A 23,411-nucleotide genomic window follows, 5' to 3' on the forward strand; every position below is an offset into this window, starting at 1 on the left:
CTCCCGATTTGGCCTCCTGCAGCTGTGCAACCTCTGCATTCAGGACAGGGGTCCCCTTCCTCCAGGGGACTCTGATTTACCCCCAAATAGGTGCCACATGGGTGCTCTTGTTGACCCACCTGTGCCAGCTCCTACGGAGGGAGGTGAAGATGGGACACGGGGCTGATGCCACATCCTCTGAGCCCGAGGCCTGGTCTCCCACTCTCCAAAGACCAGCAAGCCTGGGGCTTGGCAGAGTAACTGCAGTCACACCGGGAAGGATAAAAACACCCTTTAATTTGGCTTAAAGCTCAACCGGCTTCCGGCCACGGCTGGTTTCCCTGCTGCAGCAGGGCTGACGCAGCTCCGCACCCAGCCACGCTGCGGCCACATCCAGCCCCTGCTCGTGTCAAAGCTGCACCCCAGGACGGGGTGTGCTCGGGCTGATGGCTCCTGACGACCCTCTGCCCGCACACTCCGAGGAGGGAGCTCTGCTCTGTCCTGGGCAGCCAAGCACCGGTGTGATCCAGGCGTGATTTGGCCAAAGGCAGCTGGCTCCTGCCCGTGCTCTTAATGAATCTGGACCTATTGCCTCTGTGCCTGGCCAAACCTGAAATGCACTGGCAGGGGGTGCAGCCGTCCTGAACAGACCCGGTGCTGGAGCTCTTCGTGACGCTGCTGGCCAGCATCCCCTGCACGCCCGGCAGCTCCGCGGGCAAGCCAGGCACCCACCCGCCTTCCCGAGAAAGCCAAGCCTTGTTCATCCCTCCCTTTCCTGGTGAGGTGACTCTGTAGAGCTCTCACTGTGGCAGCCACGTGGCTGGGCTCAGCCTGCCTCTGGCTGGGCTGGGCTTGGCCATACCAAAGCTGTGCCCTAAAAGCACCCCTTTAGTCTTCTCCAGGGTAACCTTTCCAGAGCAGCAAAGAGAAGCTGGAGGCAGGAAGACTGGCCTTCCCGGCCACTCTGCCTGGCCCTCGGCTCACTGTGTAGCCCTGTGACAAGCAGGAGGGCCGTGGAGTCCCTCCTCACCCCTTCCCAGCTGGAGCCTCCAGCACATATGCCCGGCCAGCCAGCTCCCACAGCAGGGTGCGACCCATGGAAGTGTTTGCCCCACTCACTATTTGCTTAGTTTCCTGGAGAAGGAGAAGCTTTGAGATATTTTTTCCTCCTTGCTTCTCACCTTCAGCATAGCAGGAGTGGGAACAGAGGGCTTACAGGGAGCTCCCCAAGCTCCTCATTAGGAGCTCTGGCACCTGAACCGAAGCAGTCTTACACTCTGAATTTAACAGAAGCAAACATAAGTCATAAACACTGGAGGAAATATTAAACATCAATTTTAAAAGCCTGGTTACAGCTTCCTTCCCCAGCCTGGATCGGCCACATAGAGCCCAGCTCCGGAACTCCAGAGCGGGCAGCACAGGGCGCAGCACAGAAGCAGCCATCTGAGGGGACGGATCCTGCCCCTGGAAACGGGGGCTGTCCACTCCAGACGACAGCAGACAGCCCCTCTGCACGGAGCTGGAGCTCTGCTGAGCGCAGATCCCCGTTCCAGTGGCAGGGAGACAACCATCTGACTGGCTCAACCCATGGGAGGCTGCCAGGCGAGAAATAACACGACACATGCAGGCTGCAACAGGGGGGAAGGCTTTTATTGATATAAAAGCATATATAAATAATTCTGTCCCCTTCTTAGAGCAGGCAAGGAAGAAGTCCATCTCCGGCACGACCTCTGGGGTCCCTGTGCCTCAGCCCCACTGCAGGTTGGGGGGGACTGGCCACCCTCCGGGTGGGGGGGCCTGCAGGGATGGGGGAAGATCCTGCACTGGAGGCCAGCCTGGCGGGTACTGGAAAGGTGCTGGTTTCTCGGGCAGAGCGCTGCAGAGGTGGGGAGATGGAAGGGGCAGAGGGGAGATGGGGCCATCTCAGTATCATAGCAAAACCCTGCTCAGGGGCTGAGCCTCCCTGTGCCCCCTCCACTAGCCCCCAGAGGAGGAGGGGGCCAGCAGAGGAGGGGTTTAGCAGGTGTATTCACACCCCCCACCCCACCAAATCCAGCTGCAGAACTGCCAATTAACCAGCCCCTAGCCCACTGAAGCTTTTGGTGCTTCCAAATGCGGTGCATGTCACTGAAAAATAAGGTGGGAGCACTAAGGTAAAGGGGTTTGCTGGGGGGGAGAGCAGGTGCAGCCCCCTGAGAGGGGCAGCAGCACCAGCCCCAGGCACAGCTGCCGGCTGGAGAGGCCTCATCCTGGGAGCAGGGCTGGCCCCGTCCCCTCCCACCCGCAGCTGCTCTCGGCTCTTCACACAGCTGAGTTTCGAGAAGAACAAACAAAATTAGCAGATGTTTCTTTCCAAGCAGCCTGAATCCCAAGCCAGCTGTGCACTTCCCAGAGGACAAGGACCCCTCGGAAACAGAGAAACTGCCAAAACGATGGGTGTTTTTCACAGAAGCACCCTTCAGCAGAGGGAACAGGCTTCCTCCTCCAACTCACAGCCTGGGAAACACTTTGTCTCTGTCCCTCAAGTTGACTAGTTCAGGCTGCTGCAAACGACACACCTGACTGAAGAACTGCAAAAGCAAGAAGCATCACTCCCTTGTCTCCAGCTGAAGACAGTGCTTGGCTGGGGCGGGTTTAAATTCATGGGAAACATACCTTTTCCATGAGTTCCTGAGTGCAGGAAACTCATTTGTTGTTTAGCAGAAGCCCTGACAGCACCCTTCCAGCTTCTCAGGCCTCTACCTCCGATCCTGATGAATCTTTTTAATTGTTATGCCAGAAGAAATCTAATCAAACTCCCTTACATAATGCCCCAGAGAAGTAGCACCCTCCTCTCCCTGGAGGGCTGACGACGTGGCCGAAAGCCAGCTACAGAAGTTGAGTGCAGTGTTTTCTAGGCAACCGACACAGAGCAAAGTCATTTGGTCTGAAGCTTACCCCCTTGATGGGGATTCTTCAGGGCTGAGGATGAGACAAGACTGCTAGGACGCACACCAAGCCCCTCTCGGGCAGGAATATTTTTTGTTATGTCCAGGCACTGTCGCTCAGGCAGGCAGGGAGTCCCCGCAGCAGCTGTACGGTGGGGTGGGGAGCGGGACAGGCATGCTGCAAGGTGGAACCGCACCGCTGCCAACTAATGAGCTGTTCTGTGAGCGGCAGAACTAATCAATAGGAAGGATGCTGTCTGGGCACTCAGTTCCCTGGGGTCTCATAAGATACAAGGGATATCAAAGGTTTACCTCCAGCTGGAGCATTCACAATGGCTGTTCCATGTGGATTCTCCAGTGTCTAGCAAGGGTCAAGAATATTTCCCTTCCGAAGGCATTTATGGGATCCCTCCACCCACTTCCACATTCATGAAACTTATAGTATCTCAGTACCTCTGAGGCCTCAGACCCCCTTCTGAGGGAAATGAGCAAGTGGGCTCCACAGCAGCTATGGCAGAAGCACACGCTCATGTGCACTGACACGCTCCATTTCCTTTGGAAATCAGGTTAAAAATCAATCACACCCTGGCAGAGCTCCACTACTAAGAGAACTACACGGACTCCATCCAACTCCAGCCCAGCTCTCCAGAAAGCAATGCCACAGCATGACTTTGAAAATATGCCTCAGGTGGAGGCTTCCAAATGAAGATTGTCCCCTTGAGCCCAGCCAGGCTGGGCGAGCGGCTGCATGAACGATGGGCGGAAGGTAGCATGGCAACTCTCCATCCTTGGGGCTAAACTAGGTGATGGTCAGAAATGGTGCTCAAGTTACTGCCTTTAAGAAAGTGCTACCCTTTAGCGAAGGTGGTACCTGGCCACATGGCCAATTCTAGTCCAGCACGGTGCTTCTGTGCACTGTGGTGTACTTGGAGACCACACAAGGCAGTAGCTCCACCTGTGATTGCCTGCCAGGTATCCTGCTGGAAAGCCCCTGGGAAGGCAGAGACAGAAACTCAGCTACGCTCGCAGGCTGAGGCTTAACACAGCAAGAGCTTCCCATCGTGCTCTGGGAGATCATGCTTCCAAGACCTCTTCCATCCCAGCTTGAATCGTTCCCCCTCAGTGCTGCCAGAGAAGACAGAGGTGGAGCTGGGCCTCTAGCTAATCTCCTTTTGGAGACAACTGCCCTCAAGAGCACTTTCTCTACTGTTTTGTGCAGACTAACAGTTTTTATTGACTCACCAGCCAGGCAAGGCAGCCCCTGGGCAGGTTATCATCCAAATCCACAAATTCCCCAAAGCACCGTTTGACCCTGCCCCAGATTCTACCACATTTCAGGGACCTCAAGGACTGCATATAAGCATTTTCAGGAGGAACATGGACTCCGCAGGCACCAGGAGCAATAGGGCATTGCATTCCCTAACAATGAGAAACACCACCTCTGGCAGACAAAGCAAAACACACAGTAGCTTGGAAGGGCAATGCTGGGGCTGGAGAGCACAAGGGGAGAAGAGAAATGATACAGACACACGTCATCAAGGCCAGATAGAGGAAAAGCAGCTTTGAATAGTTGGTGTTTAGTTCCTGCAGTAGATGGTTTCTGAGCCTGCAGGAACAGCGAGGCTGGGTAGAAAGCAACAACCCTAGAAATCCCAGGTCTTGTGCATCTTTGGAGGCAGCAGGGACCAAGTAGCTATGAGGGTCTGGAAATTCCTCTGGGTATAGCAATGGCTATCTTCTCTAAGAGATGATTTACCCCAAGATCAAGGGATTCACGGGCAGGACAAGCAAAATGGGCAAGTGAGGCATGTATGGGATAGGGAGGTTATGGCTGTCAGTGAGCACCACTGCAAGGCTAAGGGCAGCCAAGCTGATGGATGGAGCAAATGGAAAGCAACAAGCCCAGACAAGCTCCAGAAGGAAGATCCTGCCCAGACCAAACACAGAGAGGACAGGAGCAAACAGAAAAAGAACAAAAGAGAGATTTGGCACCTGCCCAAATGTCATCCAATTAAGCCTGCGGCACAGTCAGGTGAGCAAGGAAACAGCAGGCACCTGAATCTGAATGAATGCCACGAGGAGGAGCTAATTCTACCCTCCCACTGGCAGGGACTGGCAGAGATGTGCAGACAGGGCAGGCACAGGATGGGGAAGCTGTCAACAGATGAGACCAGGCTCCTGGCACTGGACTCTGGGCATTAATAACCCAGCACCGTGGTGGCACTGTCCTTCCAGGCATGCCTGTGCACTCTGCAGAGAGCACAGCAGTACCCTTCTGCTTGCCTTCCTCAGGGAAGCAGCCACAGGCAGCAAGGCCTAGCTTGTCCCCCGGTGACATGGGGAGACACATCCACGCACCTCTGATGTGGGCATGCAAGACTGGATCCATACATGTGGCCGGAGGGTGTGCTAAGAGCAGGCGTGCAGTGCTGGCTGGACAAGTGGTAAATGATAGCTCAGGAGGGTCCCACTGAGTTGGGACCTCTGATCACCTGCGACTTCTCCTATCCCACTCACAACCCCCTTGTGGGATCCACCCTTTGCATCGTGCAGGCCAGAAGCAGCAGCCAGCCCTCACATGGATGCTCCCAGCCACCAGTACCTGTTACTCTGAGTTGTGCTCAGTCTCTTTGCTCTCTTCTCCAGCCAGTCCTCTATGGTGCCAAGTGGGACATCTGCTCCCTCCTGCCGCAGCTCCTTCAATCTCTGCTCCCCTGGTTGAGAGAGAGAGGTCTATCAGACACTCGCGCTGCAGTCCTTTCACTCCATTAAACCCACTGCTCATTACCCTGCGTAGGTTCTTATGGTGGAGAGTTTGCAATTTGCCTGCAGCAGCCCCTCCTCCTCCGCTGTCCACCTGCCATCTGATGGTTGGCCTCCTCACTGGTGACAGCTCCAGCCAGCCAGAGCCAGGAACAAGAACCAAGCCAGCGAGCACAGCGGCAGTTTGGGCACTTAACTGAGGGGAGTCTGACATCTCCCCCTGGGCTAGATCATCCTCATCCTCGCCTGAAAGAGCCTCTGCTGGCCCTGAGCCCTGAGCTGTTTCCAAAGACATGTCCCTCCAACTGTCAGGAGGGACTTTGCCACCTCTGCCCAGTTAGGTGGGAGTGACAGGGATGTCTGTCCGGATCAATGCAGACTTGGCAGGCCACGAGAGTCTGAAAGGTTCAGAGTGCACGTACAACTGAGAGACGGGATTTTAGAAATGCTGTCAGGTCTGTTTAAGGCACATGCTGTGTGATGCATCCCCAGCCCCTGCAGAGACAGGGTGGGAGGCTGTCGCCCACCCCTGCTCAGCCTGGGTGCAAAATGGGAGCAGAGCGCGGCGGAGGGAGGGAAACAAGTTCCTGCATCTTCTCATGCAAGTTAGGAACGAGCAAGGAAACAGCAGGAAACCTCTGCTCTCTACCAACAGACAGGGCAGCCCAAGGTCCTTTCAAGCTTTCAAACCATCCATCGCTCCAGGGGGGTTGTGCGGGGCAGACACCTGCAGGCACCCTATCCTGCAGCACTGTCCTCTCTGGGCAGAAAGCCACAGAGCCAGTGGGAAGCCCAGCACTCACCCGTCCCTCCTACTGGGCAGAAATTCACAGCTGCCCAGTTAGCAAGGCTCCCTGTTCCCCCTCCACACCAGCAATAAAACAGGAAGGGATGCTAGTAGAGAACGGGGCCTAGCACAAGTCCTTGACACGAGTGACAGAGTCATGCTCCTGACAGCATGTCAGCTGGAGCGGGCTGAGGAGATGCTCTGAGCTATTAGATCTTCAGACTAGTAGAAAGTTCCCACCTAGCAGAAAAGGGAACGTGATGCTTTGAAAATCAAACACTGATATTAATGAAAAGGAAGCCAAGGCAGCTGTGTGTCATTCCCCTTTGCCCCACTCATCAAACCCTCTGGGGACAAGCGCTCTGGGGAAACCCTGATTCCATTTAGAGATCAGCCCACCAGCGGTCCCACCCCACCTGCAGCTGTGCCCACCAGAGGCCTCCTCCACACCTACCCACCATATGTCACATATTTAAGGAAAATATTATACGTTTCCAGACAGGGTGTGAAATTAATATTGCTTGGGCAGAGTGAAGGATCACTTCATCCTAGTGGTGGCAACCAATTATTCATCTGCCTGTTGAATATTAATAAGGGCAGCAGAAATGTGCTACACAATGAGCAGCCGGAGATGGATAATTTGTCATCCTGCCTTTTCATCTGCTGCTGCTGGGAGGAGTGACGATGTACTCACTGCCACCACAAAGACAGCCTGCTGTGGTCCTGATGTCGAGGTGCTGCTCTGCAACCCGGCAATAAGGATACGGTCAGAGATGGGACTGTTCTAGTCTCCTACAGTTGTTCCCAAGGAGCAAAGCCCCAGCAGAGCTATTTTGGGTCAGCCCAACAGCCTGGCCAGGTGAGGGCACTGGGGAGGCAAGAAGCTTGGCATGGTGACCTGGGCACTGCTCAGACTCAGGATACCAGAATTCAGCTCCCAGGTTAGACTTCCCTGGCAACCTTGCACACAGCCACCTTATCTCCTTTTGTATCAGGTTTCCCCACCTAGCAAGCGCCTGGGCACATCCCATGTCAGCAAGGGGACAAGCAATGTTTGTGAGAGGCTTCGATGCGGCAGGGAAGAAAATTACAGAGAGAAACCTTTCCCACCTCTACCTACCTCCAAGATTTCCTTTTCATCCCTCTCCAGGCCCCAGCAGAGAACAGACCAAAAACTGCCAAAGCCTCTCTGTTTAGAGCAGGGAGCACCAAGGCTACTGATTCAAAGTGCCACACTAGAAATGGGAGGGAGCCCGTGGTCTTGAGCAGCCACAACTCACTACCTCATCCAGAAAAGCTCACTGGCTGTAGTGTAGCAACTCCAGACTCACGCTGGCCTATATGAGGCCCCAGGTGTCCAGCTCAGAAAGACATCCAGCTGGCTCCCCATTCACACAGCTCCACAACCTACTGCTCCAAAGCACTCCAACCCTTGGGCTGAGAAGTAAGGCAGCAGGTATGGGCAACTGTCTGGCTCTGCCCACCCTTACACATGCCCATCAAAAAGACAAATCTTTCATCTCACCTTCCTCTGAAGCACATGTGTCCCATCTGGGGACCACCAAAACCACCGTGAGATTGGAAATAGCCCCTGAATGTTAACAGGTATTCCAAGATGCAACTCTGAAACACAATTACCAGCACAAAACCACAATTACTCCTCATACCTGGTTGTGCAGCCAGCCAGACTGCAGCAGCAAGACAGGTGTGAAGGTGCTTCCCCCCTGCTTCTCACTGGGGTATTTGCTTCAAAGTCTAATTACAGACAATTAAAAAGAGCAGCTGTAGTCATGAAGTGCCTCTCTAATGATGCCAGAGTGGGAGTCCAGATTTATCTTCTCTCCCCGTGCAACTTTTACCATGAGTTTTCTTCCTGAATGAGGCACCACCGTATGGGAGATGCAACCACCAGCACCAAGCAGGTCATTCACCCTCAGCTCCCTCCCAGGGCCACAAGACGTGGCAGCCCAAACTCCTCCAGAGCATGTGAACAGCAGCAGGCTGTGGCCGAGAGATGAGGTTGATGAGGCCCTGCAATATAAGTGGCTTAAGAAGTTACCGCCCCGCAGCCAAGAAGTGGCAGCCAACTGCGAGAACGCTCCTTCTCCTGCTCATCGCTAAGTTAAACCAGTTGACTACAGCCACCTCCGGCAGGGTCACTCATATTCTTTCAATCACATGGATATACTGCAAACACTCACCCAACTGTGCCCTGACTCTCCCCTTGCAGCTCCAGCTAGCTGGAGCTCACCAAAGAGGCTGGATTGTGTCAATACTACCAGCAGAAGTGACGCAGATTAGCGGGGAGCCAATAACTTTAAGCAAGAAGATGGCAATTTGACAGTGACTTTTCCTGACATGACTGTACTTAAAATGACAGCCTGGAAGTGTCTTGCTGATGAATGATGCAGCAGATGCAGAAGGCTAATGCTCTGATGCGGTAACAGCTGGGAATATGCCTCTCTCCCTGCTGAAGGTGGAAGCTGTTGCTTCTTGGTGAGTATATGCTACGGGGTGCAGAAATGCTGAAACCAAACTAGCACATGCTCTAAGCTGTACAGATCAGCGAATTGTCCAGAAATTTTCCTACTTAACCCACAAGACTAACACAAACAACAGGGTGAATTCCCTGCATTAATAAGGCCAAATGTTAAGAATAATGTAATGTTTCCTTTGGCTGTAACAAAAACATGTCATTAGCAAGGGGAGCTCACTGACAAAGAACTACCAACACCAAACACTTAACAGGGACTCAGGGACAGGTTCAGTATTTATATGACAAAGAAAGTGCCATCATGGTTTGGCAATGTTAAAAAACATTAGAAAAGACTTTGTAGTGGTTTAGGATGCAAGACCACCCCTGACCACAGGTTAGTGAGCTACACCACTTTGCTACAGGATTTCTTTGCAACTTTTTCTGAAGCATCTGCCCCTGGACAAGGGGAGACATGGGTTCAACACAGTCCAATATCTCTGCTTCTATACCCATGCACCAGAGCTGAGGAGACCGTCCACTTTTACCCCAACAGAGGCAGAGCGTGGTCATCTCCAGCACGGTCACACAAGGCTCTGCACAAAACGGTGAGAGGGCTCTGGAGCTTCCAGCCTCTAAGCTCATCTCAAACCGCCGACCACCCCAGGCTGCAAGCTTGTCAAAATCTCCCAGAGGCTGTGGCTTCAGATGGGAAATCTCTGAGGACGCTGACAGTTCGGGGAGAGGCAGCCTGATCTAGACCACTGCTCTAAGCTGTACTGTATCATCCCACTGCAGCGGCCTGCCATGCCTCACAGCACAGAAACACCAGGACTGGGTGCTAATGCATATAGGGACATTACCGACAGAGGCGCCTGACGGACATGCTACAAGGATCAGGTCTCCCGCGTGACTAATGCACCTGCAGTCCAACCTGCCATCACTGGAGCTTGCCTTAAACTCTGCCCTAAGCCCCACCAACTGAGACACTGATGCTTCAGTAGCCTAAGGAGCAGTAAAACGTCCCCACAAACACTGAACAGTGGCTTGGCTTTTGTAGCTGTTCCTTCCACCCAGTCTACTGTGTTATGGGCTGCACCTCTTCTCCACCAAGCCCTGCTGAGCCCTTCTCTCCATCAAACCCCTTCAAGCAGATCAGATTTAGAGGTCTGTGTGATGCTCAGCCTGCTCGCTCAGCTCACATGGGACTTCCGTGGAGCAACACCGCGAGAGAGGTGAGCAGGATTTAACTCTACGACCAGGCATTTGTGTTAGAGCAGCTCAGCCAAGCACAAGGCACCCTGCCGTCCCCTGGCCATTGCTCCTTGAGGTCTAATTGTTTAATTAACTGTTTGACTTGGTAATACAAATGCAAGGTTTCCAAGTAATCTCCCAGGAATCAGCTCTCTTGCTAGCCAATTCTCCACTTAACACCTGACCCATGTGACAGAAGTCAATATTCAATAACAAGTGTAATTGGCAAAGAAACCTGCCCAAGCGCAGAGGAGCTTGCCAGCCTTCCCCTGCAGCTCCGCTCTGCTCCAAAGAGCTTTCACTTCCCCTGCAATAAACAGCCTTCAATGACTGGAAACACTACAGGTTCCTGCAAATAGGCTGACATCCCATGCCACCTCTCAGGAGCCCAGCGCTTAAACCCCGCAGCAGAGAAGGGTCGGGGAGAGGTTTAGGCTAGCAGCGGGGAAGAGGAACATGACTGCCAGCCTGGTACTGCTGCCCCGAGAAGGGCTGGCTGGAGCGCTCCGTCTCCCACGCAGCCCAACAAGACGGGTTTTATTGACTGCCAGTGTGGTTCAGTGTTTGATTCACAGAGTCACCTTGGGGATTTGCAGACTGACTCAGCAATGGCGAGGACTGGAATAACTCCGTAGTGCCTGCCTTTCTCCTGCTCCCCCAGGTTCACCAGAGCCCTGCCTCCCCCCATCTGATCTCTCGGAAGGCCAGGAGAGTCTCTACCCCACGCACACACCAAATCTCATATCTATGTGTGTACGTACACACACGCACTTTCAACACTTAAGCCTGTTTTTGCCAGACTATTGGCAAAACAACAGTTGGCTTCAGCTGGCAGTGTGGGCACAAGATCTGCTTGGAAGTTGGGCTGCATTAGGAAGTGCGTTGCCAGCAGGACGAGGAAGTGATTCTTCCTCTCTTTGCTCTGCGCTAGTAAGGCCATGTCTGGGTGCTGTGTCCGGCGCTGGGCTCCCCAGAACCACAGAGACAGGGACATACTGGATGGAGTCCAGCAAAGGTGAGACGCAACAGGCACAAACCAAAATACAGGAATCTCAATTTAAATATAAAAAAAACAAGTTATTGCAAACATGGTCAAACACTGGAACAGGTTGCCCACAGAGGTTGTAGAGTCTTTAGCCTTGGAGATACTCAAAACACAACTGGACGTGGTCCTGGGCAGCCTGCTCCAGTTCACCCTGCCTTGAGCAAGGTAGGGTTGGGACTAGACTATCTCCAGTAGAGACCTCAACCATTCCATAAGTTCTCACTAACACCTCACTCCCATTTCCTCTAACCACAAAAGTAATGAATCCTATGGAGAAAACAGAGCTGCCACCCCTTTTAGGGCAAGGAGGCAGTACTCCCAGAGTGAAAAAGTTCTAAAGTGCTCTGGAGACTCACAGCAGGACAGCAGCTGAGCATTCTCTGCCCAAACTCCAGTCCCACCCAAAGGCATGTGAGCAGAGGCCATTTCTGGATCCAAGACCCCATGTCCTCTCCTCAGGACAACACAACTGATGGCAGGCTAGCTCTTCCTAAGAGTGGAAGCAGCAGCTCCCTGGCAATAGTAGACACACGGGGGGGGAATCAAATCCATAAATTTAAGGGGAAGTGATGTACCAGTGCCCTCTGCTGCTGACAGTTTTTATTCCCTGACTGAACAAAACCCCAAGGGCTCAGAAGACCCACTCTGCTTCAGATGCTTGCTGCTGAGTAGTAACAGCATTGCTCAACTCTAGGTTTGTGTCTGTGCCAGCAGATCAAGAGCAGCAAGCATCTGAAAAACTGCAGCACTTGCAGACGCGCTAGAGGCTCACATGGCACAGAGAGGCAGGCGGGAGGGATCCATGCTCAGCTTGCTGTGTAAAGGCAGCATGGGACTGCAAGCTCTCGCTGCACAACCCCTCGGGTGCCCCTTTGCAGCCCACACTCCTGCAGCAACTCCCCCTCCTCAGAGACCCCCGGACATTTTCCTGTTTGAGGACTCACCTTGAACCTGGGCACTCAGCTTCTCCAGGTCCTGCTCTGTCATGTGGGAAAATCTGCAGTTGGACCCAAAGTCACACTGTCCTGGAACAAAAGGCACGGAGCTCCATGAGAGCTGCACACACAAGGTTCTCCCTTGTAAACATGCATGCAAATCCAAGATCCATTACACCTGCATGCTGGACATACAGACCCAAGCCCTTCACTGCCTCCAAGACAAACATACAGAGCAGGGCTCTCCAGAACAACCGTGGGCTGGCTCACAAAGGAGCTGCTGGAGCTCAGGCAGCTATTTCTACCTCAGAAATCCTCACCTGTTTGCAGAAATTTCCGACAAGGTTTCTTGGTTTGCTCCTCTTGCAGGATAGCGGCAGCATCTAGCGGAGACAACATAGGGTAAAGATTCTCTTGCACAGCAACACCCTGTCGTATCATGGTCCCAGACAGGTCAGCTGCCTAGTGGGAAGTCATTTTACATGACAACCATGAACTTAAGCCACAGACAAATTGACAGTTAGCAGTCCCTATCTGTACCGCTGGTTTCAGCTTTTCACTGGCTTGCAAATATCACCTTCTTTGCTTTCTGCTTCATGTTTTCTCTCTTCCCATTAGGGGAAAAGATGCATGACAGAGAAGCAAGGATGCTGCAGCACTTCTGTGCAGCAGAGAAAGACCAGGCAGACTCACAGAGCTCTCAAAAATCTCCATGCGAGGCCTCACAGAACCCTGTGCCAAGTCTCAAGTGGACACCACTGAAATAGACCTTCACCTCCCAGAGATGTCCTGGGGAAAGCGAGCCCCAAAGACACAGCAGCTCCCATAGACTGTGGAAGAACTTGTACTGGCTGATGCCAGGCCACAGAGTCTGGAGACAAGAGGAAATGAATCCCCTAATCAGAGATGGGATGAGGAATTTTATCAGTCAGAGAGAAATCAAGAGTTGCAGCCTGTTGAGAAGAAAAGTGCTAGGCAATCTGCCTCACCATCACTGACCCTGCTAGAACTGTGCTGGGCTGGGGCTCTTGGTCCTCCACACTGGTGAGCTTTTCCAACTTCCACATATGGATAAACAGACAGCAGAGCCACCCAGAGCTCCACAGGGTACTCCTCACCTACCGAGCCAGGAGACAAACACAGCCTGCAACTCCTAGTCCTGAGGAACCGGAGGAACATACAGGCAATGTTTCACAATCAGTTTAACCCAAACTAAGTCTTTGCTACCGCCAAAATACACAGTCCTGCTCTCAGGACCCGGGACACACATTCCCACCATATTCCTCAGGCTGGTACTAAGACACATGTAATTGTGTGGCAAGCCAGGTCAGAGCGCTGAGCTGGGTGAGAGGAGTCCTGTTAAACCCGCAGAGGACACAAAGCCTTCCTCCAGCCTCCAGCCCCAGAACTCCAATCCCTCCTCTGCCACAGCCCCAATTCATCTAGCCCTCCTCCTCTGCTCCCTGCCTTGGCTAAGATAGGTTTGGGCACACCATGCTTTGAGCTGCTCCCCCAACCCTCTCACCCAACTGGGATCTCCAGTCAAGCAGTTGCATCCTCAGCCTCTCCCATGGCCACTCTGAGAATCAACACCTCCACCCAGTGCAGAGAACTGCCGCCAGCTTCCCGTTCACGCAACACGTGTGTACAGCCTGCCTTCCAGCCCACTTTCTCCATCTACACACATACACACCCATAGTCCTTCCTCCTCACACATCAGAGATCAACTCTGGTTTGTCAAAGGCACCTAACTCACCTTCAGAAACTAACTCACTTTGTTCCCTCAGGTCTCCTGTCTCAGATTTGCCCATGATGCCAAGAGAGCTTTATCTGCAACTCATGTTCTCAGAAACAACCTCCCTGTCTCTTCTACCTCATTTCAAGACCCAGCTGACATCTAGAGTTTCCCCTTCCGACATCCAGAGAAATGAAGGCTTTGCACCTGAGACTGCTTGACAGCCAGAGTATCAAGCCTACAATGTACTGGCACGGACAATCTGAATATACACCATCACTGGTGATTTATTTTATCTATTCCACCACCACCTCATTCATCACCTCCCCAGTCCCAGAAAGGGAGTGGCAGACAGTCGGTCACACCCACCTCGGAATAAGTCGTACCAAACTCTCTTAGCCCGGAGATGCTGCACTCCATTGAGATGTTTCTTCCTGTTGTGAAGGTTGTCCTGAAAGGACCTGTCACAGTAATCACAGAAGTATCTTTTCCCCATCTCTCTTCTGGCAGAGCAGCATCAGCACGGCCTGGGAACCATCAGACAAATCCTCGGCACCCAGCCATGCCTGCCCTGGGGACAGAGGATCCAAGATTTACAGCACCTGCTTCCAAGGGAGAAGAACTCAAATCATTTAGGGTTGGCAGACAGAGAAAGAGGTGAGACCCAATAGTATATATTCTTGTCCATCAGAGAATGGTAAGGCAGCATGTACATGGGCGAACAGATCTGCATTTCTTAACTCCATTACCCAAAGCAACAATGTCTCTGCTGAAAGAATTCTCCTTCCCTGAGTGTGCTGGAGTTCAATGACACAAAGCAGAGACCCCAGAGAGCCAATGGCTCCCAGCCACCACCTGCAGCAGGGAAGGTGCAGCAGAAACCATCCAATGTGAAACAGGAGCTAAAGGCCCATGCCGCAGCCTCCACCTGGGGCCCCAGGGCTTTAACCCCAGATCACTGACAACCTCCACAAGCTCCCAAGCAAGAGGAAGGAAATTCCCCCATGTCCATCCCTACAAGGTAAGGTGGAAACTCAGTGACTCCTCAAAGATGAAAAGAAGACCTAACCTCATCTATACTGCAAGGGGGAAGCTGCATTTCAAGCACTAAATTACATAACACTTCGTTCAGTTCACCTAACCACCTATTCACTCCTGTACATTAAGGACTGCTCTCCTCATCCTCCCCAGGCTACAGCAGCAAAATGTGCCTGCTTCACCGAGTACAGCACTTGCAATAACTAAGATCACAACAGCCTTACAGCCAGGAGGAAAGAACCCCCAACTCCATAGTCACTGGAGATGCCCAGTCCTTCTCCTACCACAGGGAAGAGGGGCTTATCACACCTGTATTTGTAGTCCACAGACTCTGCTGGGGAGTATCAAAAAGTAACAGGACAGCATTTGGGTGCTCTCATCTGTGCTGGACCTGGAGCAGCCCAGGCCCTGCTAGGGCAGGTGAATTTTAAGTACAGCCCTGTCTCTACATCAGCTGTCCTTGCCAGAGGTGCAACAGATACTCTGAAGGAGCTGTAAGTTCTCTCCTGAGTGAATATAAAGGTACCTGATAAATGCCAAAGATGGATGGACTGGGAGATAAACTCCAAAAGCAATTCTCCAGTTTTTGACACCTTGACAGCCAAATGTGTTTAAAAAATGGCATGGAGACCAGTGCAAGAAATAAAGATTTTATAAATAAAACAGGGTCAGAATCAATCACAGCCTCCCTAACGATTCCTCAGAATCAGCAGGAAGAGCAGCAGCAACAGGCAATCCCTCAGAGCTCAAGCACGCTGAGCTAAGGCAGTTCTGCCAAGCTCTCCTGCCAGCCATCCATCCTGGCACCTCATGAGCATCTGCGCCAAAAGCCTTTCCTTCCCCCACTCGCGGGAACTCCTGCTTCAAAATCAAGCCCCTGCAGGTCTCTTGGGCCTCGCGCCACAAGTTAACGTAGTCTCCTCCATCTGCATCCATTTGCATTCAACGAAAAGATCTTCTGAGGTTTTTTTTAATCAGCTTGCAAACGGTCACACTGAAGGTAGAATGTTCAGAGACGCAACTGAACCTGAAATCTTTTTGGTTTAAGGTCCCTTCCTTCTTCTGCAGGTGAAATGCCTTGTTGGGAGGTGGTGCTGATCAGCCGGCCATCTCTCCCTGATGCGACTGCAAACTGCTTCACCTGCAAATACAGTCAGACCTGGCTCCTACTTGGAAGGTGTAACTCAGCTCTGTAGGGCCTGAGGTCTGAAATTGTCCCACTCCAGCCCAAGAAACCAAAACCAAGTGCTGCTTAACTAACATTAAGCCATAATTTCCCCCCTCCTTTGCTAGATCATCCCAGAGCTTTGCAGACAGCCTGGCAGCCAGCTCTGCTGCACTGTGGTGGGGCTGCTGGCATCCAGAGGGAATGCTCTTACCCTCAGTGTCTGGCCCACTGGCAGGCTCTGCCGTGGCTCTTAAGTATGGAAAAATCCCCCTTCTGCATCTTATGCCATAGTCTCCCCAAGTTTCTGGTAACATAAAATCTTCCTGATTCAGCTGCTGGCTCCTGCACTCCATCTCTGCAGAAGTGGCTGCTGTGAACGGGGAAAACAAATGAGATTCTGCAGTGGTCCCAAACAAGTTTCCACAGATCTCAGTGGGAATTCTGCCTGCAGAAGCCCAGCAGCAGCCAGCCTTTGAAATCGTATTTCAAACTTTTCCTTTCATCACCCTTTCGGCAATAATTGCAGCAGCTCATTCCCCCTCCTTCCCCAGCAACGAGGGCAGAAAGCTCCCACAGATTTCAGGCAGCCAGATCCCACACCCCAGAGGTGCCGGCTCCCAGATTCTCCCAGCAATTTCCATTGCAGGGGATGAACAGAATAAAGAAAAGCAATTAGAGGAGCATCAGATTCTCCCAGAGATCGCCCCCTCCACAGATTTCCATCTTTTTAAGAATTCAATTGCTTGGATTATCTTGGCTGGATTCTGACAACTCTCTGCAGTATCGGTATCCACAGTGCTTTGCGCTGAACTAGTATGTAGGAATAAAAGCTGCTTCTGAGCAACACTGGCTAACCTATTTCCATTTTCCCAAATGGGCCAAACAGTAAACAAAGAGCATTATTCAGCTGAAAACAGAGATGTTTTCTAATTAAATCCATCTTAGTCATTATGAAATAAAGTAAATGTAGCTGCCTTATAAAGAACTGCTTCAGCTCAGCCATTTCCTCTTAACGTTTCTAGACCCTAATTTGCAATTGAATTCAGGCTAATAGACCCCTGGACCCACAGGCAGCCATAAATGATTTCAGACAGGCTTTGTACCAGCTTAAAAGTCTTTCTGCGTAAATCCAAATACAAAAAATCCTTGGGCTTTGTCGTATCTTGATGCTTAAAAGTATTAACAAAAAAATCCTCCACTGTAAGCCTCTTGGAGCAATGTTTTATAAGAAATAACATGTTCTAAGACACCTAGCAGGTGTCTCACTCATCCAGCTGAGGTGCTTGGTAAAACTCCAGGCAAGATCTCATGTGCACCATCCTATATTCTCCCTTCTCAAATTGCTGCCAAAACACTCCACATTGTGCTCTACTGGCTATGGATTTATGCAGGACTCACCGGGGGTTCTTTCACTGTCTCCCCTGCAATGTGGACAGAGGGAAGAAGGTGACCCAGAAACGGGCATGCAGCAGACTTGTTTTCGTCTGGGTGCAACTGCTTTTTCTCTGTGCTGAACCCTGAGAATTGCTGCTGGGCCTTGACCTCAATTTCCTGCTTTCTTATAGCCCAGGCCTGGGGCCACTTCAGCCACTTTGGGTATGCAGACAGATGTGAAGTTAATTAAATCCAAGTGTCAAGCTTGTGATACTCAGCTGCCAATTTAAAAGTGCTCATATCTCTGTGGGAACACGTAAAACGCCAGCAGAGTCTGCCAGCACCTTCACAATGACAGAGGGACTGATTCCAATTTCCTTTACGCCCGGTGTAAATCCAGAGCCACTGGCTCAGTTCAGCATTAACGTCAACCTGACCGTTACACAAACCCATCCTAGTGGTAGCAGCTTATAGGCTGTTGGGGAGATTTGTCTTAGACACAATCCCTACCAGTTAACTTTGAAGAATAATAATTCATCTTTTCAGCAGGCCGGCCTGAGGGATAACACTACACTCAGGGCATGGGAATGCATTAGGCACCTTCCAGCCTCTGTACCAGCTTCCAGCACAAGCAGAGGTTTTGCCCTACCCCAGAGATCCCACAGCAGCTATATGCAGGGAACCAAACATAAATAAATTAAGAGAAATGACTACACAGCCAGGCTCTTCCTGAGCGGCTGAGACAAATGAAGTGACAGAGTGAGTGTGACTTGAGGATCTGTTCTGAAATTTAATGTAGATGCTCATTCTAACAACAATCCTGCCATGGGATGACTTCAAGATTACCCCGCGCTGCTATGTCTGCCCTGCCTTTCCCAACTCAGACCCATCCCTCCTTCTCACCAGTGCTGGAGCCACGCTGGGATCCCTCTGCACCCCCTGAGGTTAAACAGAAAGAAATACATGGAGAAAGGGTGCAAATGGGCATGTTCCCACTTCAGCAATGGCATATGTGTCCACGTCACACTCCTCACGAGGCCTCTGGAGCGGCCGTCTGAGTGTCCTCTGGCTTTTAGGAGCTGCAGCATCCATCTCCCATTCAGACTATGCTGATGATGCTCGCCACCCTCCACAGCTGGCCCAAACAAGAACGCCCCCAGCTTGCCCCCACCCTCCCCTAGGAGAAGAGGACATTGACACAAACCCCTCTCTCCTCTCTTTGCCTCTCCTCTGTCATAGAATCACAAAATCATAAAATGGCCTGATCTGGAAAGGACCCACAATGATCACTGAGTCCAACTCCTGCCCCTGCACAGCACAAACCCAAATTCACACCGTGTCTCTGAGGGCGTTGACCAAGTGCTTCTTGAGTATCGCCAGGCTGGTGCCGTGATGCCTCCCTGGGGACCCTGATTCTGTACCTCTGACTGCTCATCCACTGAGCCAGGCAAAAGCACCTGAAACAAGTGAGAGCATTTGCCTTTCATGTCTTCCTCATTACTTTTTTTTTTTTCAATTTTCACATTATCATTTACTTAGACAACGCAGAAAATACCGTTTACCCAGATGCCGAATCAAACACAACAGGTAAATAATCCAGTTGAACGGGTAATGATTACCAGTAGGTTAAAATCTGTCAACATAAACTACTGGGTTAAATTCTTTTGACCAGCAGAAACACTCTCAGCAACGACACACCGATGGTGTCTCCCGCCCCGCAGCAAGGCCCGCCGGCCCCAGGCGTCTCCTGCAGCCGGGGACGGACTCACCCAACGCGCCTTGCTTTGCTGGAGCTGAAATGAGGACTCCAGCCCAGCGGCCTGCGCTAACTCTGCTGATTTTACCTCAAAAAACCCAAGAAAACAACACCCCGGCAACACTCACCTCGGGCCTAGGCCGGGAGGCGCCTACATCTCCCAGCATGCCCCGCGGTGGACGGGTCATCCGCCTACACCTCCCGGCAGGCCCCGCGCCGCCCCGCCAGCGCATGCGCAGAGCGCGGGGGGCAAGATGGCGCTGCTGCGGCAGGCGTACAGCGTGCTGTTCCGCCGCACCTCCACCTTCGCCCTCACTATCGTCCTGGGCGCCGTCTTCTTCGAGCGCGCCTTCGACCAGGGCGCCGACGCCATCTTCGAGCACCTCAACGAGGGGGTAAGGGAGCGCGGCGACGCGACGCGGGCCCACTCGGGTGTAGGCCCGGCCCTGAAGGTCAGGCCGGTCCCGCCTGGGCCCGGCCCCGGCGCGAGCGCCTAGGGCTCGTCCCCGCGGCTGCGGCGGGCGCTCCTCCGGCCGAATCGCGACCTTGGGCTCCCCGAGGAGGCCCCGAGCGCTGAGGCCGCTTTTCAGCGCTGCCCTGCGGCAGCTGCCTCGGTGCGGAGGCTTCGCTGGTGTCGCGGTGCTGGGTGGGCTCGGGGCTTCGGCAGGTCCTTGGCTCTCCTGGCTGCGAATGCCTCAAAGAGAGTGAGATGCAGGAAGGTTAAAATGGCTTGAGCTTGATTTGGGCTCCGTAGGCCTGTAGTCCTCTGCACTTTACCACCTACCCTTGGCAGAGGGAGGGGATGAGGCCGGCGAGTGTGCAGCACTGCGAGGGGTGGCTGGGACATAGAACTGTAGAATCATTAAGGTTGGAAAAGATCTCTAAGGTCATCGAGTCCAACTGCCGACCCAATGCCCCAGGTCTTCTAAACCATGTCCCCAAGTGCCATGTTTACATGATTTTTGAACACCTCCAGGGATGGTGACTCCACCACCTCTCTGGGCAGCCTGGTCCAATGCCTGACCACTCTTGCAGTAAAGTCATTGTTCCTAATATCCAACCTAAACCTCCCCTGATGCAGCTTGAGGACATTTTCTGTCATCCTATCACTTGTTACTTGGGAGAAGAGACCAACACCCACCTCGCTACAACCTCCTTTCAGGTAGTTGTTGAGAGCGATAAGGTCTCCCCTCAGCCTCCTCCAGGCTAAATGACCCCAGCTCACTCAGCAGCTCCTCATAAGACTTGTTCTCCAGACCCTTTCCCAGCTCTGTTGCCCTTCTCTGGACACGCTCCAGCCCCTCAAGGGCCTTCTTGTCCCGAGGGGCCCAAACCTGAGCCCAGCATTCGAGGTGGGGCCTCCCCAGGGCCGAGCACAGGGGCCCCATCCCTGCCCGGCTCCTGCTGGCCACACTATTCCTGATACAAGCCAGGATGCTGTTGGCCTCCTTGGCCACCTGGGCACTGCTGGCTCATGCTCAGCTGGCTGTCAGCCAGCACCCCCAGGGCCTTCTCCACTGGGCAGCTTTCCAGCCACTCTTCTGCAAGCCTGTAGCGCTGCATGGCGTTGTTGTGACCCAAGTGCAGGACCTGGCATTAGCCTTGTTAAACCTCATACAATTGGCCTTGGCCCATTGATCCAGGCTACCCAGATCCCAGGCTACAGCGCTGTAAAGGACAGGAGAGCGGGCTGTCCTGGGCATGAATGTTAGATGAGATGGATCAAGCCATCCTTATACTTCAGAGCAGAGCTGTGATGGGATAATAATTGCGTGGATGCTGAGTCACATGGACAGGACGTGTAACAGTGTCCTGGGCAGGATGAGGTGATGCAGTGTGTGCCCTAAGAAAAGGTGGTGTTATTTCCATCTTGCATTGAGTATAAAAAAAAACTTAGTGTGTTGCATGTTCCCATGCACAGCACAGCAGTCCTCTTCCCTGTCCTGCAGTGCTGATGGGCCTCGGATCTCTCGAAGCACCCAGGGTGCAGTTTCCCAGGATAGCTGGGTCATCTCGATGGCTCTGATGCTGAAAAGAGCTGCCCTGCACCTTCCCTGACAGCACAATGTCTGCTCTTTGGCCTCCTGACCCTGGGCATGAAACCAGCTGAAAACTGATACCGCACAGAGGCAGCTTCACTGCCCTGAAGTAACTCACCAGGGGCTGGGTGAGCTGAGGAAATCCAGTAAGAGCAAGACCAGGGTCTCTGTCTCTTCCTTTTAGCAACAGTCATTCGTTAAAAGCTGACGTAAAATCACATCTGAACTGTAGCTTTGCACTCCTTTTTTCAATTTTAGCATTAATTTTCTATCTGCTGATGTTTTCTCAAGCAGGTTTTGAAAACAAAGTATCAAGAAAGTTAACTTTTTTTGAAAATCTAAAGCACTGTCTACAACAAACAGCAAAGCAAGCATGTACCTGGCTCTCACGCAGCACTTCCCTCAGTACCTACCGTGCCGGCTGGTTTCAGTGCCTGGAACAGGATCTTTCTGTGCATCCTGTATCTCTGGGAGCAGAAACACTTTCTGCAGTCTGAGTGCAAAGCCGAGGCAGCATGACTGGAATACTCTTAACAATCTCTGGCTCACAGAGCAGGGGAATGGGGGAAGTAGGATGGCTGCAGGTTCCTCCTGTCTAGTCTCAAGGCCATGGATCCCCCGTGTGCCTTTCCTGTCCTGCAGACCCGGGCGCAGGACTCCCTCTGCTGCCTCCTCCATGGGCAGGATGGGTGTGGGGGGCTGAGGCACAGCAGCATTGGTGGGTGCTGGTCTCCCTAAGCCCCAAAAGGGTAGGAATGCAGAGGGAGCAGAGGAAGCAGTAAGAGGATGAACTGTTCCACCGTGCCTGTTCCACAGCACAAAGCAGCTTCTTTCCCCCAGAGTGGGCTCGTGGCTTCTCAGCTGCTGTCTGTTCCTCCTGAAACCTTTGTGTGGGATCGTTGCTGCTGTGGAGCAGGGTGTGCGCCGCATAGCAGGGAAACGCAGGATGATGGTACCCACGTTCTCATGTAACCCGGTGGTACTTATGGATATGTTTTTGTACAAACTCTTCTTTCCTCTCTTGCTATTGCCTGTTGCAGACATAGGCTTTGTGATAACTTGCATTTTAAAGTAAAGCTTTATCCCAGGACTACTGAAAAGCTAGCTAAGATTACCATTTGGGCTTGTTTATTTTACATACAGAAACTGTGGAAACACATCAAGCACAAGTATGAGTTAAGTGAAGACTGAAACGCTCAGCAGCAGGATCCAGGCTGGGGTGGCAAAAGACACTGCAGAGAAGGATTTGGTCTCCTGAAACTGGTTGTCTTGAAATAGAAATGGATTCCTGACTGAACAGCTCCGAGCCAGATTATGTCAGCCACCTACTGATATGATGTAAACCAAGATGGACTCAAGGAGTTCTGCTGCTGTACTCAAACTTACTGTGTTAAAATAAAAAATTATTGGTCCATGTCTCATGCCTCTCACCTGACTTATCCTTTGGCCTGCTTGTAACCTCTCCTCCTCTAGGAGGAGATGGAGAATGCCTAAATATGGCCCTACACCTTTGTTTCAAGACACTGTAATAAATCACAACATCCTAAAAAATGGTTCAAAAGACTTGAAAGCTCCACTGACACCACCCTTGGTTTCTGCCTGATGAGAACTTTGAGAGGGGTAAGGAGCTGACTGCTTTCTCCTAGTCTTGATCAAAGAAAAGCGACTTAAAATAATTTACATGCTCTTTTGTAAATCATTTATGTTTTTGATGCAGGATTGTACTGGTTCTTGGCCTGTCATCCTTTCTCAGTGGCAGCAGATGCTGCTGCCACCTTGCTGTAACCAAGGAGAGATCTGCCTCGCCACTGGCCCTTTGAGCCTCCAAACTGCTGCAGGCGAGTGCTGGTGTATGCCCAGTGGTCTGCTGGGCTGAAACGAGGGATGGCGTGTAACTTTTAGCTTGTCCAGAACCTACTGGGATGGGATGTAGATCTTGTCCCTAGCTATTTCTGTGCCTTATGGCTCTTCAGGCAGCTTGAGGGGCAGAACTGTCTTGTCAGGCTTGTGTGGTGTGCTACAAGCCTGCCTCCATCCTCTCTGATCAAAGGGGAGCTGCTGAGAAGGGAGAGGAAGCACTTGGCTCTGCAGGGAGCTGGGTGGGCAGCTCCAGCCTCTGCTCCAGCAGCTGACCATCA

General features: G+C 52.3%; 2 protein-coding genes across 4 annotated transcripts; one reads left to right on the plus strand and one right to left on the minus strand.

Moving 5' to 3' along the window:
- Positions 1 to 1,608: 1,608 nt before the first annotated feature.
- On the minus strand, positions 1,609 to 19,452 carry ZMAT5 (zinc finger matrin-type 5). 3 transcript variants are annotated; one of them, XM_064465831.1, is made up of 6 exons: positions 19,363 to 19,452; positions 14,268 to 14,469; positions 12,484 to 12,546; positions 12,173 to 12,253; positions 5,509 to 5,620; positions 1,609 to 1,855 (listed from the first exon to the last, which is right to left on the minus strand). In XM_064465831.1, exons 2-6 carry the CDS (start codon positions 14,392 to 14,394, stop codon positions 1,726 to 1,728), a joined length of 513 nt encoding a protein of 170 aa, XP_064321901.1. In that variant the 5' UTR covers positions 14,395 to 14,469; positions 19,363 to 19,452; the 3' UTR covers positions 1,609 to 1,725. The 3 variants fall into 3 exon arrangements, with proteins under 3 accessions (XP_064321901.1, XP_064321900.1, XP_064321898.1); XM_064465830.1 differs by having other exon boundaries at positions 14,268 to 14,500; XM_064465828.1 differs by having other exon boundaries at positions 14,268 to 14,503.
- LOC135315757 (cytochrome b-c1 complex subunit 9) lies at positions 19,450 to 22,689 on the plus strand. The gene is made up of 2 exons (XM_064465832.1): positions 19,450 to 19,629; positions 22,417 to 22,689. Exons 1-2 carry the CDS (start codon positions 19,489 to 19,491, stop codon positions 22,462 to 22,464), a joined length of 189 nt encoding a protein of 62 aa, XP_064321902.1. The 5' UTR covers positions 19,450 to 19,488; the 3' UTR covers positions 22,465 to 22,689.
- Positions 22,690 to 23,411: the final 722 nt, after the last annotated feature.

The sequence above is a fragment of the Phalacrocorax carbo genome, chromosome 15 (genome assembly GCF_963921805.1).
Source record: "Phalacrocorax carbo chromosome 15, bPhaCar2.1, whole genome shotgun sequence".
NCBI lineage: Eukaryota > Metazoa > Chordata > Aves > Suliformes > Phalacrocoracidae > Phalacrocorax > Phalacrocorax carbo.